The sequence below is a fragment of the Tinamus guttatus genome, unplaced genomic scaffold (genome assembly GCF_059628265.1).
Source record: "Tinamus guttatus ecotype Peru unplaced genomic scaffold, ASM5962826v1 Tinamus_guttatus_pri_ptg000323l, whole genome shotgun sequence".
In the NCBI taxonomy this organism is placed as follows: Eukaryota; Metazoa; Chordata; class Aves; order Tinamiformes; family Tinamidae; genus Tinamus; species Tinamus guttatus.
The window spans coordinates 610538-628846 of record NW_028288857.1 but is presented as its reverse complement, the minus strand read 5'-3'; the positions used below and the strand labels follow the sequence as shown (position 1 = coordinate 628846).

At 52.4% G+C, this 18309-nt stretch overlaps 1 protein-coding gene across 1 annotated transcript; it reads left to right on the top strand.

The window, feature by feature from the left end:
• The first annotated feature begins 144 nt into the window (after positions 1-144).
• Positions 145-8895, top strand: EXOC3L1 (exocyst complex component 3 like 1). The gene is made up of 13 exons (XM_010224461.2): positions 145-187; positions 1310-1470; positions 2648-2867; positions 3185-3845; positions 4029-4146; positions 4335-4460; positions 4702-4802; positions 5263-5373; positions 5522-5651; positions 6699-6821; positions 7291-7446; positions 7941-8065; positions 8634-8895. Exons 1-13 carry the CDS (start codon positions 145-147, stop codon positions 8818-8820), a joined length of 2262 nt encoding a protein of 753 aa, XP_010222763.2. The 3' UTR covers positions 8821-8895.
• The last annotated feature ends 9414 nt before the right edge of the window (positions 8896-18309 follow it).

Here is an 18309-nt window from a genome sequence, read left to right as displayed (position 1 = left end):
CATGATGATTTCTGTTTGCCAGAGCCCCGCAGCGGCTGCGGTGCCTTCCGCGCTCCCCCGCCCTGCTGCTGACATCCTGAGCGCGCCCGCGGGAGCACAATGGGCCAGCCCCGCGCCCTGGAGCTCGCGCGCGGCGTTGAGACGATGGGCATGTCCGCTGAGGAGGAGCACGCCGCGAGCCCCAAAGGTAAGGGGACAGCACGCTCCCCCAGGGACCTGGCGTCCGGGGCCGGGGAGGGCTGCAAGCTCCGGCAGCGCATCTGCAAGGCTAGGGGCTCTCCCTGACGCCCGCGCTCCCCCAGCCTCTGCCTCCCCGTCTGGCAGACCTCTTCCCCACGCCAGGGCCAATGCCGGCTGCCCTTGGGTGGAGGGAAGCCCAGCCCTGAGTGCTGGCAGTGCCAACGGCAGCGGGCTGGGATCATCCCTTGCTGTGATCTCCCCTCCTTCCTGGTGAGCTACCTACCTTTTTAGCACTTGCTGGGGACAGCTCTACTTACCGCACAGCTCCTCCCCAAACCCATTGGTTTCCCCAGAGCCCATGCTCCAGGCTCAGCAGCAGTGCAGGACCCTGGCTCTGGACTGGGTAACGTTCTTGCAGGGCTGTGGACAGTCCTGAGCTGGGAGAACTTCTGCAGAAGGGAGGAAACAATGAATCCAGGTGCTGGGGATGACGGCAAGCATGTGATAACTGTGCCAATTCTCAACATCTGGTGCTTCAAAGATGGCCATAGTTTGACCTGAGCATATCTGGGGCTGAGGCAGGACACAGTGTCCCCATGCAGACACAGCCAGTGCCTTTGGGAGAGCCACAAAGCCAGGAGCCTCCCGGCCTCAGCTGGCTCTGCCTTCACAAGCACAGTTGCCCAGACAAGGGTAGCCCCAGGGCCCTTCAAATCAACCCCTCTGGGGACTTCTTCGTGTAGACAGACGGTGCAAGCTGCCTCCCCTCCGTTCTTCCTGCTGACTCATTGCTAGGACAGTTCTGCCAAGGTCTCCTAGGTGGTGTGAGATCCTGACCCCACTCAACAAGGGGACAGGACACACTCTCAGCCTGGGTGACAACCTGAGCTGGCAGGGCAGTTTGCAGCTCCTTGGGGTAGTCCTCTGCCACAGCCCCGACCTGTGACCCTGGAACCCTTCTCAGGACCCTCCTGGAAAGGGCTGCTTGCTGCCGTGCTCCTCAGCTTCCCACATCTGTGTGTGCTAGAACATCCGCTTGTGGACAGTTTCCTGCCTCTGGCCTTGGGAGCCCTTCCTGTTCCACAAGGAGAGGCCCATTTTGCTCATTAACCCCTGGCTTCACCAGCAGATGAGGAATGGCCAGAAGCAGAGAAGGCTGAGAAATTAGCAAGAGGAGCTGCTCTGAAATGGGCTTCAGGGGTGTTTTACCGCCCCGAGAAACTGGAGGCACTTGGGCAGTATCGGAGCCGAGAAACAAAGAGGAATAACTCCATCCAGGCCCGTCTGAAGGTGGGTTTTTGCCACATCTCATCTGAAGAACATCCACAGCTTGACCCTCTCCCAGTGCAGGGACCTCAGCCAGGGTATGGTCTTCTGCATCAACTTTTTTTTTTTTTTTTCACTTCTGGAGAAAATCTTGTCCCTGCACTGGTTGTAAGTGGGAGAATTACAATTGTTTTGGGGACAAGAAGTGGTTAAACTTCTACTGCCCTAACCCCAGGTATTGACTGAAGTGTTGAAATGTGTATTAAAAGCAAAATGCTAAGGGTACTCCATATATCCCAGGTACAGGAGTCAGCGCACCTCTTTGCTACCCTATCCCAGCACTAAGGGCTCCCCTTACTCATGGCTGGGAGACAGTGAAGAGTTCTAGCTAACCCCATCCCTGCCTGCAAATATCCACAGAAGAAACAGAATTTCTGTATGTAGAACTAAGGGATTTAACTGGTCCCTGTGTACATATATATTATGGTCAGGGTGACCCTACTATCCCCTTTTAAATGACCTGAAGAAAGATTGGCCTGTGTGATCTGAGCACCCTGAACCTTATCCTGGCTATGCTGATTTTGGAGATGCTTTATCCTGCCCAAACATGGAGAAATTATCCAGGAGAGGGCTCATTTTAATGAAGGTGGCCACAGAGAAAACAACTTGTTTCTGTCAATGACAGGTAAAAATACTTCTTCACATTAAGAACCAGGGGCATTAAGAACCAGAGGGCATGGAGATGTACCAGTGCCACTATGAGGCTAAAAAGATGGAAATACATTTTGGAGGAGCACTTGTGTGGCCACTGAGGTGTTTCACACCATTGGTCTGTCTGGGGGACCCAGTGCAGGACTGTGGCATGCAAATATTTTGCAGAAGCAAAGTGTATTTTTAAAGCTGAAAGCAGACATCTGATTACTGCTGGGTGATCCCCTTCATGCATGCAATCCTGCTCTGTGACTCGTTTACCCAGGTGGAAGGTAAAATGGGCCATTCCTGTTGCTTGAGCAGGTTTCTTCAGGCTGGGTGTATAAGAGGGGAAGAGTGGGGTGGGACATGTGGGAGATGTGATAGCATGACGAGAGAAAGTGGGAGACCACATGCTGCAGAGGCCTGGCAGGGCTGGAACAAAGTATGTTCATGTCCTGCGTCCTTACAGAGCTTCTGCTCTGCCTCCTTATGCTCTTTTTCTCCCCAGTCTACAGTCCAGTCCTACCTGGAAGGGGTGAGCGCAGGGCTGGAGCAGCTGCGGTCGGCGGCCAAGGAAGTGCAGAACGTGTGCCAGGACCTGGGAGCTGCACGGTGGGCCCTGATAGATAGTGCCGAGCACTTTCAGGTCTTACAGCAGATGCGGACACTGATGGCAGAGCATGTGCAACTGACCTCAGTGGTCAAGGTGCTGCCCCAGCTGTTCTCGGGTAAGGTATTGGCCCCATCCATGGGAATTTTGACTGGAAGGCACTTGGGAGAGCTCCAGTGCCACTCTGGGCTTTATGCAGGCCTGGTGGCAAAGTTAGAGCAGGTTGCACAGACCTCATCCAGTTGGGTTTGGAAAGTCTCTGAGGATGGAAATGCCACTGCCTCTCGAGGACATGTCCCAGCACTGTTTTCACAGAGCCCCAGGTCTCAGACCCTTTCCTTTGGGAACCCCCTTCTAACCCATGCCCACAGCCTCAGTGCCAATCCCCTTCTTCCCCAGTGCTCAATCCTGTCATTTCTTCTCCCTCTCTCACAGTCCATGAGGTTTTTTCCCATACGCTGCAGCTGCTCCATGAGCAGCACCTGCTGGAGGCCCATGCTGAGCTCATGATGTTGGAGCACCTCCGGGATGACATCCTCTTCCAGCTACATCTCCGTGGGCTCTCCAGTGCCCAGGCCACTGTGCTGTCCTACTTCAGTGGCCTGCAGGAGCTCAACGAGAGCCTGGCCAAGCAGCTGTGGGGCATTGTGGGTCACAGCCTTCAGCTAGTGCGGGAGGACCCAGTCCTGTTTGTCTCTGCTGTAAGGATCATTGAGCGTGAAGAGAAAATAGATGATGCTCTGCTCCTGGATGCCACCTTCCTGCCCCCTGGCCGCCCTAAGGGATGGAGGCAGAAGTTTTACCATATCCTTCAGGAGACCATTACAGGATCCCACTTCCTCACTGCCTGTGTGGACACCACAGGCCCAGGGCTGTCCAGACACCTGGCAGCACTGCAAAGAGAAGTCGTGGCTGAGCTGCATGTGGTGAAGGACCTGATGGTGCAGTGTGTTCCAGCTCACTACAACATTCTCAGCATCTGCACTGCCACGTACCACCAGGCCCTCACCAGCCATCTCCAGGACATCCTCCAAGAGGATCTGGACAAACAGGCACTTTTCCTCCTCCTTGAGTGGGTGCTCCATGTGTACCAAAGGTCAGTGCCAAGCCTGGCCCTGTGATCAGGGAAAGTGAGCGGAGCTGAGTTATGTCACTGACACGCGGACAGGACAAAAGAGTGGCTCTGGGTTCCTGGAGAGGAAAACCAGGAGGGTAGAAAGGGAGGGAGGAACTCCTAAACCACAGGTCTTCCCACTCCTGTCCCACTTATGCCTTCCAGCCCAGAGATGATGAGTCACCCTGGCCTCCTCCCAGAAGTAGATGTTTCAGCTCTGGGCCCCTTGGTCTCTCCTGACCTTGTGGATCAGACAGAGAGGAAATATGTGGTGAAAGTCAAGGTAAGTGAGCAGAGTAACATGTCTACACTGGATGGGGAGCATACAGCCATGCCTACTGTCCCAACTTCAACAGCAGCATGAACCCCTGAAGTGTGGGACAAGCACCATGAGGTGTGACATGGTGCTATGCTAAGTGTTGGGTCTGAAGGGACTCTCTGGGCTGGCCATGGTGGTTGTCTGTCCCACAGGCCAGCGTGCTTGAGTGGATGCAGAGAACCCTGGAAGTGGAGTTCAAGGAGTGGTTCAGGGAGGAAGAGCCTGAGAAAGATCACCAGGGCTTCTATCAGTCAGCCCTGCCCGTCATTGTCATGCAGGTGGGTCCCCGGCACTGCAGGCTGGCACCAGCATCTTGTGCCCTCACACTGTGCTCCTTGTGGCCCTGAGAGGTAGTCAGGCTCTCTTCTTCCCCAGCCTGAGCTGCCACCAAGAGATGGATGGATGCACAATGCTCCCTGAGGAGCAGGTGGAACAGGGCCATGCTGAGAGCCTCCCAAAAAGGAGGGCATGGGTTGCAGCTCTCACTGATCCCCATCGTGCCCTTCTCTCCCTCTGCAGATGCTGAGCGAGAACATCCGGGTGGCCTCCCTGATCACAGCCTCTCTGCAGCAGAAGGTCTACAGCATGGCTATGGAGGAGCTCGAGGCATTTCTGGGCCGGTCAGTGGAGCCTCCCATGGCCTGGGCATTCTCACAGCCCCCAGGCCTTGACAGCTTGCCACTGCAGGCTGATGGCAGAGGTTTGCGATGAGTGCCCAGTGCTGATTAAGGTTACAGTGGGCTCTAGCGGCCGATCTGCCCAGGCTGATTGAGGGAATTTTCTCAGCTTCCAGGAACCATTAGCTTCTTGGGGAGCTGCTGTTCCAAGAGCCTCTCTGATAGCACTGAGACTTTCTGGTAGCACTGAGGCTTGCTCTCGCAAGGGTTCCAACCCTATCCTTCCTTGCTCGGTGTTCTGTCTCTCTCCAGCCTTCAGTGGGGCCTGGGAAGTGACATAAAAGCTGGGAGGGTTGCTGGGAGGCCCATGTGCCTCCAATGGCCGCAGGGGCATTCTGGGTCCAGGCACTCGTGGGTAGATGTCTGTGGTTCTGCCCATGGTGGTTCCCTCGCTGTGCTGCAGTCTGCGGGAAGCCCTAGTGCGTTGTGGGAAGGAGCACCAGAAGGACCGCACTGTACCCAAGTACTACGTCCCCTACCTGCTCGCCATGCTCAACAACAACCTGGCTCTCAGGTAACATGCTGCATTCCCAAAACCACTGTGGCTGCCTCTCAGAACAATTCTGCTCCTCATGAGGAGGCCATATCCTCCCCAAGTCCCTTCCAAGCTACTTGCAGGGCCAGCGTCCCCACTGTGCTTCCCATTTTTCTCTCTCTCCTAGCTCCTCTGTCTCCTCTTTGCACCCTGATACTGCCCACAGGGAAGTCCCCACATCCCTCCAGGCTGCTCTAGACAGGACACAGAAGAAAGCCTGCCAACTGCTGCTGGAGGAGCTGCTCCTGGACCTGCAGGTTTGTGTGTCTGCAGCTCCAGACACTGACAGGACTGAGCCAGCCCTCTCCTCGGCAGGAACAGCACCAGTGCAACAGCCCCAGACATGGGGCCTGTTCCTGCCCACGATACCGACCACATTCCCTGCCTCATCAGGCTGCATCTGGCCTCTTATCACCCTCCACATGTCTCTGCTGGCCTGCCTCTCTGGGCCTTGGTAAACCAAGGGCAGCTCCCATGGTCTGCTGCCAACCAGTACAGTGTTGTATCGCTTGGGCATACAGCAAATGGCCACAAGTCAGTAGCTGACAGAGACTGGGAGCCACAGTCTAGCTGAGCTTCCTCATTCTTGTTTTTATGGCACTTCATGACAGAAAAGCAAACGGGAGAAAGGCAATGGCTGTGTGGAGGATATGAGCCAATGTGCAACTGCCCAAGTCATTTCCTGCCAGCGTCGTCATATCTAGCATCCCTGGAGGCTGGATAAAATCTGGGAAAAAAAAAAATAAGGCAGAGCTATTTAGTGCTGTAAGGGGCACGCTATGAAAACAAAGGAGCAGCTAAAAGATGAAATACTCCCAGGCAACATGGAGACTGCCATGGCCCCAGCAGAGCTGCAGGCCTCCAGGCAGGGAAAGGGCAAATGCAGCCTGAAAGGACAGTAGGGGAGGAGGAGGTCAACAGGGCAGGCCAAAAACACGTGCAAGGGGCAGCTCGCTGCACCAAGCCTCAGCTGCTACCCATGGTGGGGTGCCTAGCAGTGACAGTGAACTCAAGAACCTGATGAACACCCAAAATACTGATTGCCAGGCATCAAGGCAGCCTGAGAAGGGCAGCCCCAGTGTATTTCCATACTTCTCCTAATCTAGCCCAATCCTATGTTTTGAAATTGACTTTTGGCTGGCAGGGCCCCTTTTAGCAAGGGGATTGGGAGTTTTGCAAAGCAGATGGGCTGCAAGGAAGCAGCAAGGCAGGTGCTATGGGATGTTGTGCTGCCCCTTGACTGACAACTACTGCGAGGGCAGTGCAGTGCAAGGTACCTTATACTGTGCTTGTGCTTCTTTCAGCCCCTGTGCATGCAGCTGCCTTCTCGAAAGTGGCTCTCTGGGTCCCAGCTGGTCAGCAGCATGTGTGAAGTGATAGACAAGTATGCAAAGGACTTCTCCTGCGCCAGGAAACCCATCTTCATGGTACAGTTGCTGCAGGGTATCCCTCATGCGCTCTCCCAAGTGCCTGCTTATCTGCAGGGAAGGATGTGAGGCAGTTGGGTGCCATGCTGCCATCCCTGATGCAGCCCAGAGCCAGCCCCTCCCTTGGGAGGGCAACAGGGATGGCGGGGCCACCTCTTGCTTGAGGAGCAGTTTGATTTTGCAGAAAGTTTCCAAGTATCGGTCACCGCAGGATGTGCTGAAGAGCACGTCTCCTTAGGAGTAGCCCAGAGGGCACCATCACATAAAGACACTGTGGGTTTCCGCCCAAGCTCAGCTGGCCTCTCTACCCCTCTGGCCAAGGAAAAGGGGCTTCCCAGTTGGCTGTTGCCTCTCCTTGGCATTGCATTTGGTCTTCTCCTCTGCCTTTTGTCCCCAAATCCATGCCTAGCCCCAAGCCCCATGTCCAGAGTGTCCATGGCAAATGACTCTCCCCTGCCCTGGTGCCCAGCTCCTGCTGATGGAGAGCGAGCGCCTGGTGACAAGCCAGTACCTGCGGGCACTCATGCAGAAGAAGATGGTCTGCAGAAGTGCGGAGGAGCGGGGCCAGCTCTGCGCGCGCCTGCTGCAAGACGCCACCCAGCTGCGGGAGCTCTTTCATGGCCTGGTGAGAAGCAGCTTGGTGAGGGCAAGGAGCCACGGCTGGGCCACAGCACAGGCCCGTAGGGAGGGCTGTGCCCTGCTCAGGGAATAGCTTGCAGTTTGACTCCATCACCCTCCTCTCTTCCCCCTGCCTGCCCCAGCACACGGAAAGAGGCCCTGAGCCCACGGGCAAGGCAGGGCTGTTACAGCCAGTGTAAACAAAGGGGGAGGTGAAGCCAAGATGGGAGGAACTGGCTGGATTAAGAACCTGCAGGATGGTCAATCCTGCCCAGCACAGGCTGTTGAGGCTGCAAAGCCTTATACAAGGCTGAGGCACGGTGCTAGAAACCAAGTCAGCTGAGACCGCTGCAGCCAGGAGACACAAGTCACAAGCACCCTACTGGGGAGGGGGACAGGTTGCGTCCCCATCTGGACCTGGGTGACCACCCTGAGGGCTGAGCTGCACCTCTGCTGTCTGCCACAGCAGCTACCTCCCAGACAGCCCGTTCTCCCTCACAGGGCCTGGACAGGAGACAGCAGAGCCTGGAGGTTGTGTTTGCCCTGCGAGAGCTGATCTGCCTCAAGGACCCAGCACTGCTCAGCCTGGAGGTCCTGAGCTTCATCACCAAGTACCCTGATGTCAGGTAGGAAACCAAGCTCTGCTCACCCGTGAATTGGAACAGATACAACTCTGCTCAGGGCAGCCAGGTTTGGGCTGGGCTTCATGGGGTTACTCTGTAGAGTGTATAGAGACCCTTTTCCCTCCATCCCTCAGGTTTCATTTTTTCCATGCTCCAAATTTGAGAGATTCTTGCAAAGTCCTAAGGGCAAAGATGTAAAGAAAGAAGCAGTCCTGCTGTGACCTTCATCTCCCTGTAGTTGGTGGTCAAAGGAAAAAAAAAAAAAAAAGGTGTGAGAAATCACTAAGTACCAAATTGGGAATGTCATAATGAAAACAAACCTACAAAATGTCAAACTCAAGAATCACAAGGTTTGCAGGGTTATTTTCAAACAAGTGTTGAATTTTGGCTTGTTTTAAGTGCCAGATCTATCCTAGCTTCAGCTTTGCTTCCTTGGGTCGTGGGAGGTTTGCAGTGGGGGAAACCAGCATTACAAGTGGTGAGCCATGAGGGCCCAGCAAATGGCATGCAGGGTTGCAAAGGATAACGCCATGAGCTGGCAGCACTTGGGCTCACCTGCTGCTCTGACCAGCGATGAGCACATCTCCACCTTGCTGGATCTCCGGGGCGACGTCTCCAAGGAGGTGCGACACATGGTGTTGGAGATGATGGCACAGCACCCCCAGGCCCTGCCTGACGACTACCAGCCCATCTTCAGCATAATCCTGGTACCTGCACCAGAGCTGCCTTTCTGCCTCCGCAAGGGCAAATGTGCCTGATGCGGGGTACCCCAGCGTGCTCCCCTGCTTCCCTAGACGTACGGACCAAGCAGGGCATCTATAAAGCTGTATTTGGGGCAGAATGGAGATGACATGTGGCATCCCCCATGAACACCACCCACATCTGGGTTGGCAACAACCTGACCATACGCTCTGGTCTGCTCCTGTGGTCTTGCCTCACTGAATAATTTCACCACTACCTCCCCCTGGCCAAACACCAGTGCTAGTAGACCTGGAGCAGGAGAAGGTCTATGGGTCTTTTGCCTGCCTGCTGAGGTAGTGATTTGGGGGTGGTTGGGGCTAGCCTGTTGCTAGCAGAGGAAGGGAACAGAGACCACCAGTGGGGTGAACAGTGACCATGAGGTTGCAGAAATTTGGGGGTTTCCTTGAGAGCCCATCCAGGCACCTGAAGCAGTGTGCGCTGGCCTTTGACTCCCTAATCATTTTGGCTCAAGGTGAGCTGGAGCCCTGCTAGACCCAGACTTGCAGGAGAGTTTTAGGCATGAGGGCTTCTTTCATTCGGTACCGCTTGGCTCAGCTCAGAGGTTGGGTCTGCCCTCGCTGTTGTATCAGCCCTAACCCTGCATAGAACTGGGGAGGAAGCAAAGTGTCTTGTGCATTCTGCACTCTTGAGATGGACTGCAGGGTCCTCTTCTGCCATCGCCTCCTGCCCTATGCTGCTCCTGGACTGCGTCCTTGTGCCCAGCCCTCATTGCATGTGGGACAGCAGGAGAAACAGGTTCTTTTGCCAGGCCCCCCATGCTCTGCTGTGCTTCCTGCCTTGCTGCGGGACTGACCTCGTGCTCCCTGTCCTGCACAACTGCTGGAAATAAAGGGCTGAGCTCTGCAATCACTCACCAGCATCTGTCCTCTATTCCTTGGTGGCCCAGGGCAGGAAATGGATCTGGGGGTGACATAAGGATGGGAATCCATCCCCATGTTCAGCGTCGCCCTGGGGATGACTCCCCCCACCCAGTCCACCCAGGGGAACATAACCCAGAGCTATGAGTGATGGTGGAGCTGCTGTACCATCTGTATTGGAGGCAGGTGGGAGAGAGGACGGAAGGAAGCAGTTGGACCATTCCCCAGAGCACTGTTCCCAGCGAGAAGGGCATCAAGAGGCGGCTGCAGCACGGGAGCAGCGAGGTGGGCACCAGCACTTGCTCAGGAAGGTGCCTGCCATCCCTGCTGGGGTGGCCATACTCTTTCCCAGTTGTTGGTGTCCTCGTCTTCCCTTCAGGAGAACCATGGCTCTCAGCTGGCTGGAAGAGAGCTGCCCTCCCCACCTGTCCCACTGGGCTCTGGGATATGCTCACCTGTTCTGGGGACACTGTTCAAGGCCCTGAACCCCGGGAAGTGCCAGCTGGGACATGCACTGCTGCAGGCAAACCCTTCCATGGCGATGCAAGGAAACTTGGCTCAGGCACCAAGCAGATCTGATATAGGCCTGGTGAGGGGGCAACCAGGGGACCGTACCTGTCTCTGTGGCTCCAGCACTGTCAACTTCTTTGCTATCCCAACCTGTGTTCAAGCAGAGCTCAGCCCCACAAACAGCTCTGCTACCGCCGCCTGTCAGGGTCCTGTAGCCTGTAATGAGAACTCACACCACCTTTTGGTAGCAACAGCTGAAGGGGGACGGCGGTTGGCAGGTTTTGGGCTGTCACTGCTGTTTACAGGTGGGAGCAGGTAAGGACAGTGACCTTGCCTTGCCTGGCAGGGGCCACACAACTCCTGGCTGCTCCAAAGCGGGTGGCACTGCAGTGTCCTCTCGAGACGGTGTTTCTGTGGGCAGCCCCCTGCCTGGCCCTCCGCAGCGCTGCCTCGGGCAAGCGCTGCCCGCGGTAGGACACCTGCCTGCAGAGCTCCCAGGCAAGGGGAGCTCAGCAGAGCTTCCTGGTGCCCCTGCGCCTGCCAGCAAGAAGCTGAGCTGGAAGTCGGGCATCCCACTCCAGGGAGTAACGAAGTGGCAGCGTTGGCTTTTGCCCGGTGCAGCACTTGGTTCCTTTCTGCTTGCTGCAGCACAGATGGGGCTCTCACCCAAGCCCAGTTCCTCACACGGCCAAGACGACGGTCCCTTGTGCAGCGCTGCTGCGTGCTGAGGACCTGCCACAGCCCTCCCGCTGCATCGCAGCCTCTCTGTCCAGCCTGCTCTTATGCCAAATCGTCTATGAATCTAGGTGCTCCTCTCCCAATTCCCTGCATCTCCTAGAGCGGCAGGATGGTACCAGATTATTTCTCTTTGCAGCCAAGGAAAGCAAATGACATTTTCAGAAGGGCCTGCTCAACATCCAAACGGTGATTTCCCACAGGCGGCTGAGTTCCCCAGACAGGAGCTTTAGCTAAATGTCACCCCAGGGGACACCCTATCCCCTGCACGAGGTCTCCCTCGCACAGCTCCTAGCCTACTAAGTATATTTAATAAACCCTGAGTAAGCAAGCAACAGCATTTCAGGCATTTTGGCACTTTCTTGCTCTTGTCTAAGAGCAACGAGAAGCTCTCAGCTTTCAGTACCTTCAGCAGGCATTCGCGCCCAGGAAAGCAGAGCCTCTCAGCTGTCATCACTCCATCAGCCTGGAGTCACGACAAGAGAGCTATCGGATACAAAGAATACATTTACATGTTTAACAGACTGAGTACACAAAATAAATAGCTCTGTACACTCTAATCATAATGTTACACACTAATCACAATGGTTCCTCATTCTGCAAGAAAAGCCTTAGTGTAAAAACAGGAGTCAAAGGCAAGTCACAGAACTGGAGGCTTCTCAAGACAAGCAGCCTATTAGGAGATGAACAGGACATGACAGGATGACTGCCAAGCCAGCACAGGAAATTTGACAACCAAAAATAACAGCGAGCATCGGAAGACCTCCAGTCCTGAGAGCTTCCTGGGAAGTGTCTTGTGTAGTGACAGGCAACAGGAAAACCCACAGCCTCTGTGCATGCTTGTGGTAGGTGCTTATTTCTCACACACTGTCTAGTTTGGACCAGGATCAACAGATATCTCCAGCGCAACACACTGACAACAGCAGCAAGTAGCTTGTCCCTCACCCACAAGGAGAAAGTTCATCTGATACACAGGAACCTGCCTCCGCAGCACCCGAGAGCTGCATTTTTAACCCAGGCTCAAAGAGGAGACTGAGTGGTCAGAAAAAGCGCCACAAAACCTCTGAAGAGCAGTAACCACCACCCGGGGCTGGTTATCCAGCACTGAGTGGAACAGGCGCTTTGTTCCATTTTCCAGGAGGAATCTGGGCCCACGCACTGCATGGGGGACTGGGACACAGACTGGGACTGGCCTCACCACGCATTCAAGGGCCCTCTAGAGTACACTAATAGTGGGTAACATTTTGTGACTCCTCCAGAGGGTCTGATCCCAAACGACCCAGTTTCTTCCTCTTCAGCATTTAAAATACTAAACGAAGTCAAAAAAGTTGAGATTTATTGTAAAAACAAACAAACATACAAAACCCAACAAAACCCCTCCCAAGAGCTCAGAAGCTGCAGTACAATCACCGAGAGGAGGCCTGCGACCCCACGCAGTCCAGTAACAGGCCTGTTACTGCTACACTGCACGAGACCATTTCTTTACAGGGTACAGCGCACACAGCGACTCTCACACCGCCGTGGCAGGTAAGGCTGGCTGGACTGCACAGACGGGGACGACACAGACAATGTTCTGACACACACGCTACAGCCTTCCTCGCCAGAAATGTGCCGAAGGGGAGGAAGCCCATAAGAAGATGTAGCCTGGACAGTGATCAGAGACTCTTTATGCTTCTACCTGACAGTGCAACCTGCACTACCAGTAAATGGCATTATTGCTGACCGTTCTTCCCAAGTCTTGTCACCCTACAAGCATAAATGATGACAGGATGTACAGATAATCAGGTGCTCCAGAAAGACAAGCCCCAAGAAAACACTTGCTGGAGGAACAAAGCATCTTAAGAGTCACACCCCGATACCTGCGGTACGGTAGTTGCTACCGCACCGCACAGGATGGAAACCAGCAGCCCCGCTCAGCCTGCTCTCTGCTCCATCCGCTGACACTCAGTGACGCTGCAGATTTAAACGGTACCAGCTGGGCTTGAGGACTGCGGAGCGGGGACCGGACCACCCTCCCCAGCGAGCACTCAGCCCTGATTCCCCTTGGGGCTCCTGCAGGGACCGCCCTGGACGGCAGCTCATTTAGATTCTGAGTGATCGGAGAGAGGGGAGCAGTGCACAACCCTTCTCCATTGGTCCGCAGCTATTCTCAGATGATTCCCACCGACGTGATGGGTCACCAGGGAAGCGGCTCCCCACCTGCAGCTAACTTCTCTGTGGGAAAGATGAGCAGAACAACAGGAACAATCCCAAAGGAAGTAAACGGGCACCCGCAAAATAACACACGAGCACACAGAAACACTGGGGAGGCTGCAGGCAAAGGTGAAGGCTGATTCAGCACTGGCTCCTCAAAGGGAACACTATTTACCTGCAGAGCAAATGCTGTTATGTTGCTGCAGGGCTGAGCATGACTCCTGCAGAGCCAGCTCCGGGGTTGCTCCCCCAGTAAGCTGAGTTATCTGCAAGTCACAGCCCGGTGTGTGCAGCACACAGAAGTTGCCTGTATTGGCCTTTCAGCCAAACACAGTGGCCCTGGCAGAGAACAGAACCATGAAAGGGAGCAGCCTACACAAAGGAATGTAAAACACCAGAGCAGAAAATATCGGAAGAAAGGAATTATCCAAATTCCAATGAAATTAATGGTCTGAAAGTTGGTCATTCCCAAAACAAACATCTAATGTTGGCACTACACCGCAGCTGGCTTCCACATCACAAAGTCAGCCAGCAGCTCAGAATTCTTTTGTCTGAGCTTACATGTATCACAAAGCTATAAAACCGTCCTTCACGCATGACTGTAGGCTTCCAAGCCCAGCAGAGCTCAGGAACCAACAGAACATCTGGGTACTATCACAATTTCAGGGTTAAATAGTACAGGATTCTGGATTGAAGGAACACATGGTTCTGCTGCTACTGGGCTGACATGTTAGGTTTTAAAGCCTGAGAAGTGTGAGAAGTAAACCAAACATACACAAGGGATTGCTGTTTAAGAAAAAAAAATGTGTGTTAAAAAATCTGAATGCAAAGTTTACTAGCCTGAAGATCACCTAACATTATTTTTGGAAGACCTGCTTACACTCATTTCCAATAGCTCTCCAAAACGTCAAGGAATCAATAGGCAAAGTTCTTTGAAGCTGTAATTCTCTTTCCCAAGAGGGCAGGCAAATTCCCAGGTCAAGACAAGAGATCATTTTACACAGTACTGCTAAGTTCCAAAAGACAAATATACATACTTCCCTTTGCTCCTCAAAACTGCTTTTCCCTGAAGCAGAATATGCTGGAAAGCAACGCCCTGAGCTGCTTCCATCGTGTCTCCTGGTAGGAGAAAGTCCAAAATCTCGTGCTTGTAGCCGAGCATCTTTTAGTCCTTGCCTTCCCCTAGTGTCCCCTGAGATGTGCCCCCAGGGCAGATGGTTACAAACGCTTCCTCTGGGTACTGGCTCATTTCCCCAGTGCCGAGTCCCCTTCCATAGGTGTCTATGACTACGTGCTCATACTTCATGCAGCACAAGCCTGTTCTTCAGGGTTAGTGAGACATCAGTGCCATGTGCCAGCTCATCAGGAAGACGCGATCGTCTACACGTCACTGCGAGGGCTGCTCAACGGCGAGGACTCCCGCGGTGGTAAAGCCCAGGCCTGTTATTCAGCAAACGAAGCTCCCAATCCTCTTTTTAAGACCATCTCACCCCAAAACAGTGGGAACTTAACTAGAAGGGTGAAACACATACATGAGGATATGCTGCAATTTGCCACTAGGTGTCATTCCAGCTTCATTTTCATTGCGTTAACCAAGTGCAGAAAACAAAAGCGCTCATTTATGGAGATTTTTGCTCTAAATAAGACAGAAGACCAGCTATTCTCGGCTGGGACATGTGCATTTTGTTACCTGTGCATTCTTCCAGGTAATCTAGCAGTAGAGGAAGTCTCCCAAAACCACCATGGGCCAAAATAAGTATGACCATTAAGAGCTCAAAGAAGATTTAAAAATTAAGCGCAGGAGAAATTCCAGAGAGATTTAAAGTTCTGAAATCCCCAAACAAGGCACTTTCGAAAAGCGTAAACTCCTGAGACTCAAGAAAAACAGAGCTGAGATGCACCTGTGGGCAGACATTCACCATAATTCACATTAAAGAGCTTCTTAAGAGGGCAGACTGAAGGTACCTTAACCAGTGCTCAAAATTACAGCACATTGGCTCACTCTCCTTAGCAAATCCAAAGACAAAAGCACCCTAGGATTGTTCTTAACCTGGACCTTGCATTGTAGCGTTTGGACCAGCACAGCTTTCTGGCCACTTGGACATAGCTCTGCTAGATGCTCCATTTATGCAAGTCACTGTCTGGATAGAGAGGTCCTGCAAATACCAGGGAAAAAAAAAGAAAAAAAAGGCTTGAACCAAGACTGTTATAATCGAATGGGGAAAGGAGAACACAAAATATCTATCTCTATGAGCACATTGATTTTTCCATACAAGAGAAAACATTGCATTTATAAAGAGAATTGAAATTCTTTTTCTAGAAAAGATGAAGCCCTTTATGGGACTGACTTGGTCCTTTTTTGGTGCAGTTCCCTAATCAGTGTGATGCCTGAGGATCAGAAGCATCTCTACACAACAGAGATGCAACTTGTGGCCATCCCATATTGTTGACATAGCTGAAGGATCCTCTCTTCTGTCAACTAAACCCCTGTTTTTAAAGCATCACTGCAGGAAAACTAACAGTGATTTGAACTTACGTAGCTTCTTGTTTCCAAAAAAATATTCCACCCCAAACTTAAAATAAGCATCACTTACAACTTGCTCAAGGGCAATTAAGAAAAAAAAAAAAAAAAACCTCTTCTTTTGGAAGGCAGAGCAACATGCTTGGTCAGGCCAGAACTCAACACCTCCCCATGTTCTCTTCACCTTCCTTTATCTCCTACAAAGGAAATCATGAAGGAACACGGTGGCTACAGTCCTGTACAAAACACGTGCATGGGAAAGGCCTAGTGGTTAATGGAAAGGTCTCAGATGCTAGAGGTCTTGACTCAGTTCATCAGTTTGACTTACTTGCTTGGGTCAAATACCCATTTTAAGGGGGAAATGTGTTACATAATCTGAGGAGGACAATGAGAACACTTAGTTAGACAATATAGATCAAAGTGGTTATGTGTGATGCTCCAAACTTGCAGAAAGCTGTTACAAATACTGGCTTAAAAACAAAAGCCTTCTCGGGGAGCACCCTGCCATCCCTTAACATGCAGGGTAAGAATCACCGCCCAGTTAATATCTGTCTTGAAGTGGTTGCTGCTTTAAAGAGCTGCTTGCAGCGGAATGATGGGCAGTGAATTGTTTATGGAGAAAACTGTAGTGAGCTGCCTGTTTTGTCAGATAAGACGCCTAGTTTATAGTTCAAATACATGGTAATGAAACAGGGAAAACAAGACAAAATGGTAAAAGAAGCAGTAGTAGTCCATAGGGAGGAGGGGAAAAAAGGGAAAAAACAGAAATGCTTTTGGTAAAACTCTGTGGTATCAGTTAACATTGATATCTGAGGAAAGAGAAGGCTCTGTGATGCAGGATGACCCCACAGCAAAAGGGCAGATCCAGAGTTTCCAGAACGTATGCAACACCATGCAAAGGATTTAGAGTTCACTCTTGCTGTCCTCAGCTTTCCTCACTCATACTCCCCGTAGCAAGTCTGAGAACACCCCGCTGTGCTCACTGCTAATGGGCCATCCTTACTCTGGGGGGGAAGATGCATCCAAAATGCATTTCTTTTTTTTCTTAACACAGAAAACTCAAGTCTTCTCCCTTTGAAGCAGTGATGCTTTGCTGTTTGCTAAGCGAGAGGACTGCGGACAGAGGAGGTTGAGCTCCCTGGAAATACAACTCAGCACTTAAAATCTTGCTGCTGCTAAAACCCAGCAGCACAAACATCAATCCTAGTGCAGAAAGGCACCCAGTGTGTGCAGAGAACATTCCTCCACCTGGGAGCTGAGAGCACTTCCTAAAGGCACAGCATGAAGCAAACTTCATATGGCTTCATACAGCAATCTTCAAACTGCAGCATTTACCTTCATTGCCAACCTTGGTTTTGCTGTTTCAGGAGGCCACATGTGCCCTGAGATCGAACACGCCAACAGATTTGCTCCACTGCACTGACAAGTAAGGGATAACAACTCACTGGATGGGTGCAAAGTTCAGCTCTCCAAGCCCCTATCCTCCCCAAAAGGCCCTTCATGAGAGGCCCCCCGCACCATTTCACTTTCCCAGAGTGGGAAAGGTGACACTGGGCAGAACGTGTGTGCAAGGCAGAGGAGTCCTGCAGGAAAATCCAAAGCCAGGGAGCAATACCTGGAACAACCTCAGTTTTGGTGTGCGGAAGCAAACACAGTCAGAAACACTGGTCTGAAGAATGCAAGATGCGCAGCAGGTTGCAGCACCAAAGGACTAAGGCACAACTGCAAGAACAAAGCAAGCACGGCAGGAACTGGTTCTGCTGCACACAGGAAAAGAGCCCCTTCCAGTACAACCGAGTGCTTGCATTTGGTCAGAGTTTGCATCTCAAAGCAAAATGACTGCCCCAACAGTGCTGACCTCTCCCTCTGCCCTTCCTCCCTACCGTCCCTTGCGGCTGCTCTCTAACAACTCCCAAGCTCCCTTCCCCTAGCAGAGCCCTGCTGCAGGACAATTCAAGGACAAGGAACCTCCAGAAAACCTGCCTTTGTGCACCATGAAGCTCAAGCAGGATGACTATCCTCTTCCTGCCCCTCCATCAGGAGCACCCAGTCAGGATAAAGGATTCAGACTGTAGCTCCATGCTGACTTCAGTCAGGTTGCCAATTTGCACCGCGACACCTGAGTAAACCTTTGACGTCCTCTTGCCAATGGCAGCCCTTGGGGAAACCTCTCCACTTTGCAGCTGCCATGAAAAACTGCTGCGTGGCATCTCCTCGGCACTGCATCAGGATGAGAAGCTGGTGGGTAGTGGGCTGGTGAGTCAGAGCTATCCTAGTTCTAGCTGTATGTGACTCATACCACCTTAACTGCAAAAGAATCACAAAGTCTGACTAAACCAGCTCAAAATTTGTATATATATATAAGATTTTTAAATACATATACACTCCTACATGTGCATACGTGCACAGACGTGTGAGCATGTACACACATGCACAAAGTGATTTTGTTTTTAATATGGAAGTGAGAGAAACTTAACACACTAGAATTAATAAATAACTATGAACAACCAAGCTCCTGGGCTATGGAGGGTGCTCTTCTCCTTGTGGGGCTCCTTAATTTGCTTATTACTCGAGGCTCTGAACTTTGCTCTGAGACCACAAGGACTCATGTAAAGGTTTTGCTACTCCATTTCCCGCATTGAGACCCTGTGGCTCAGCTCACACAGGAG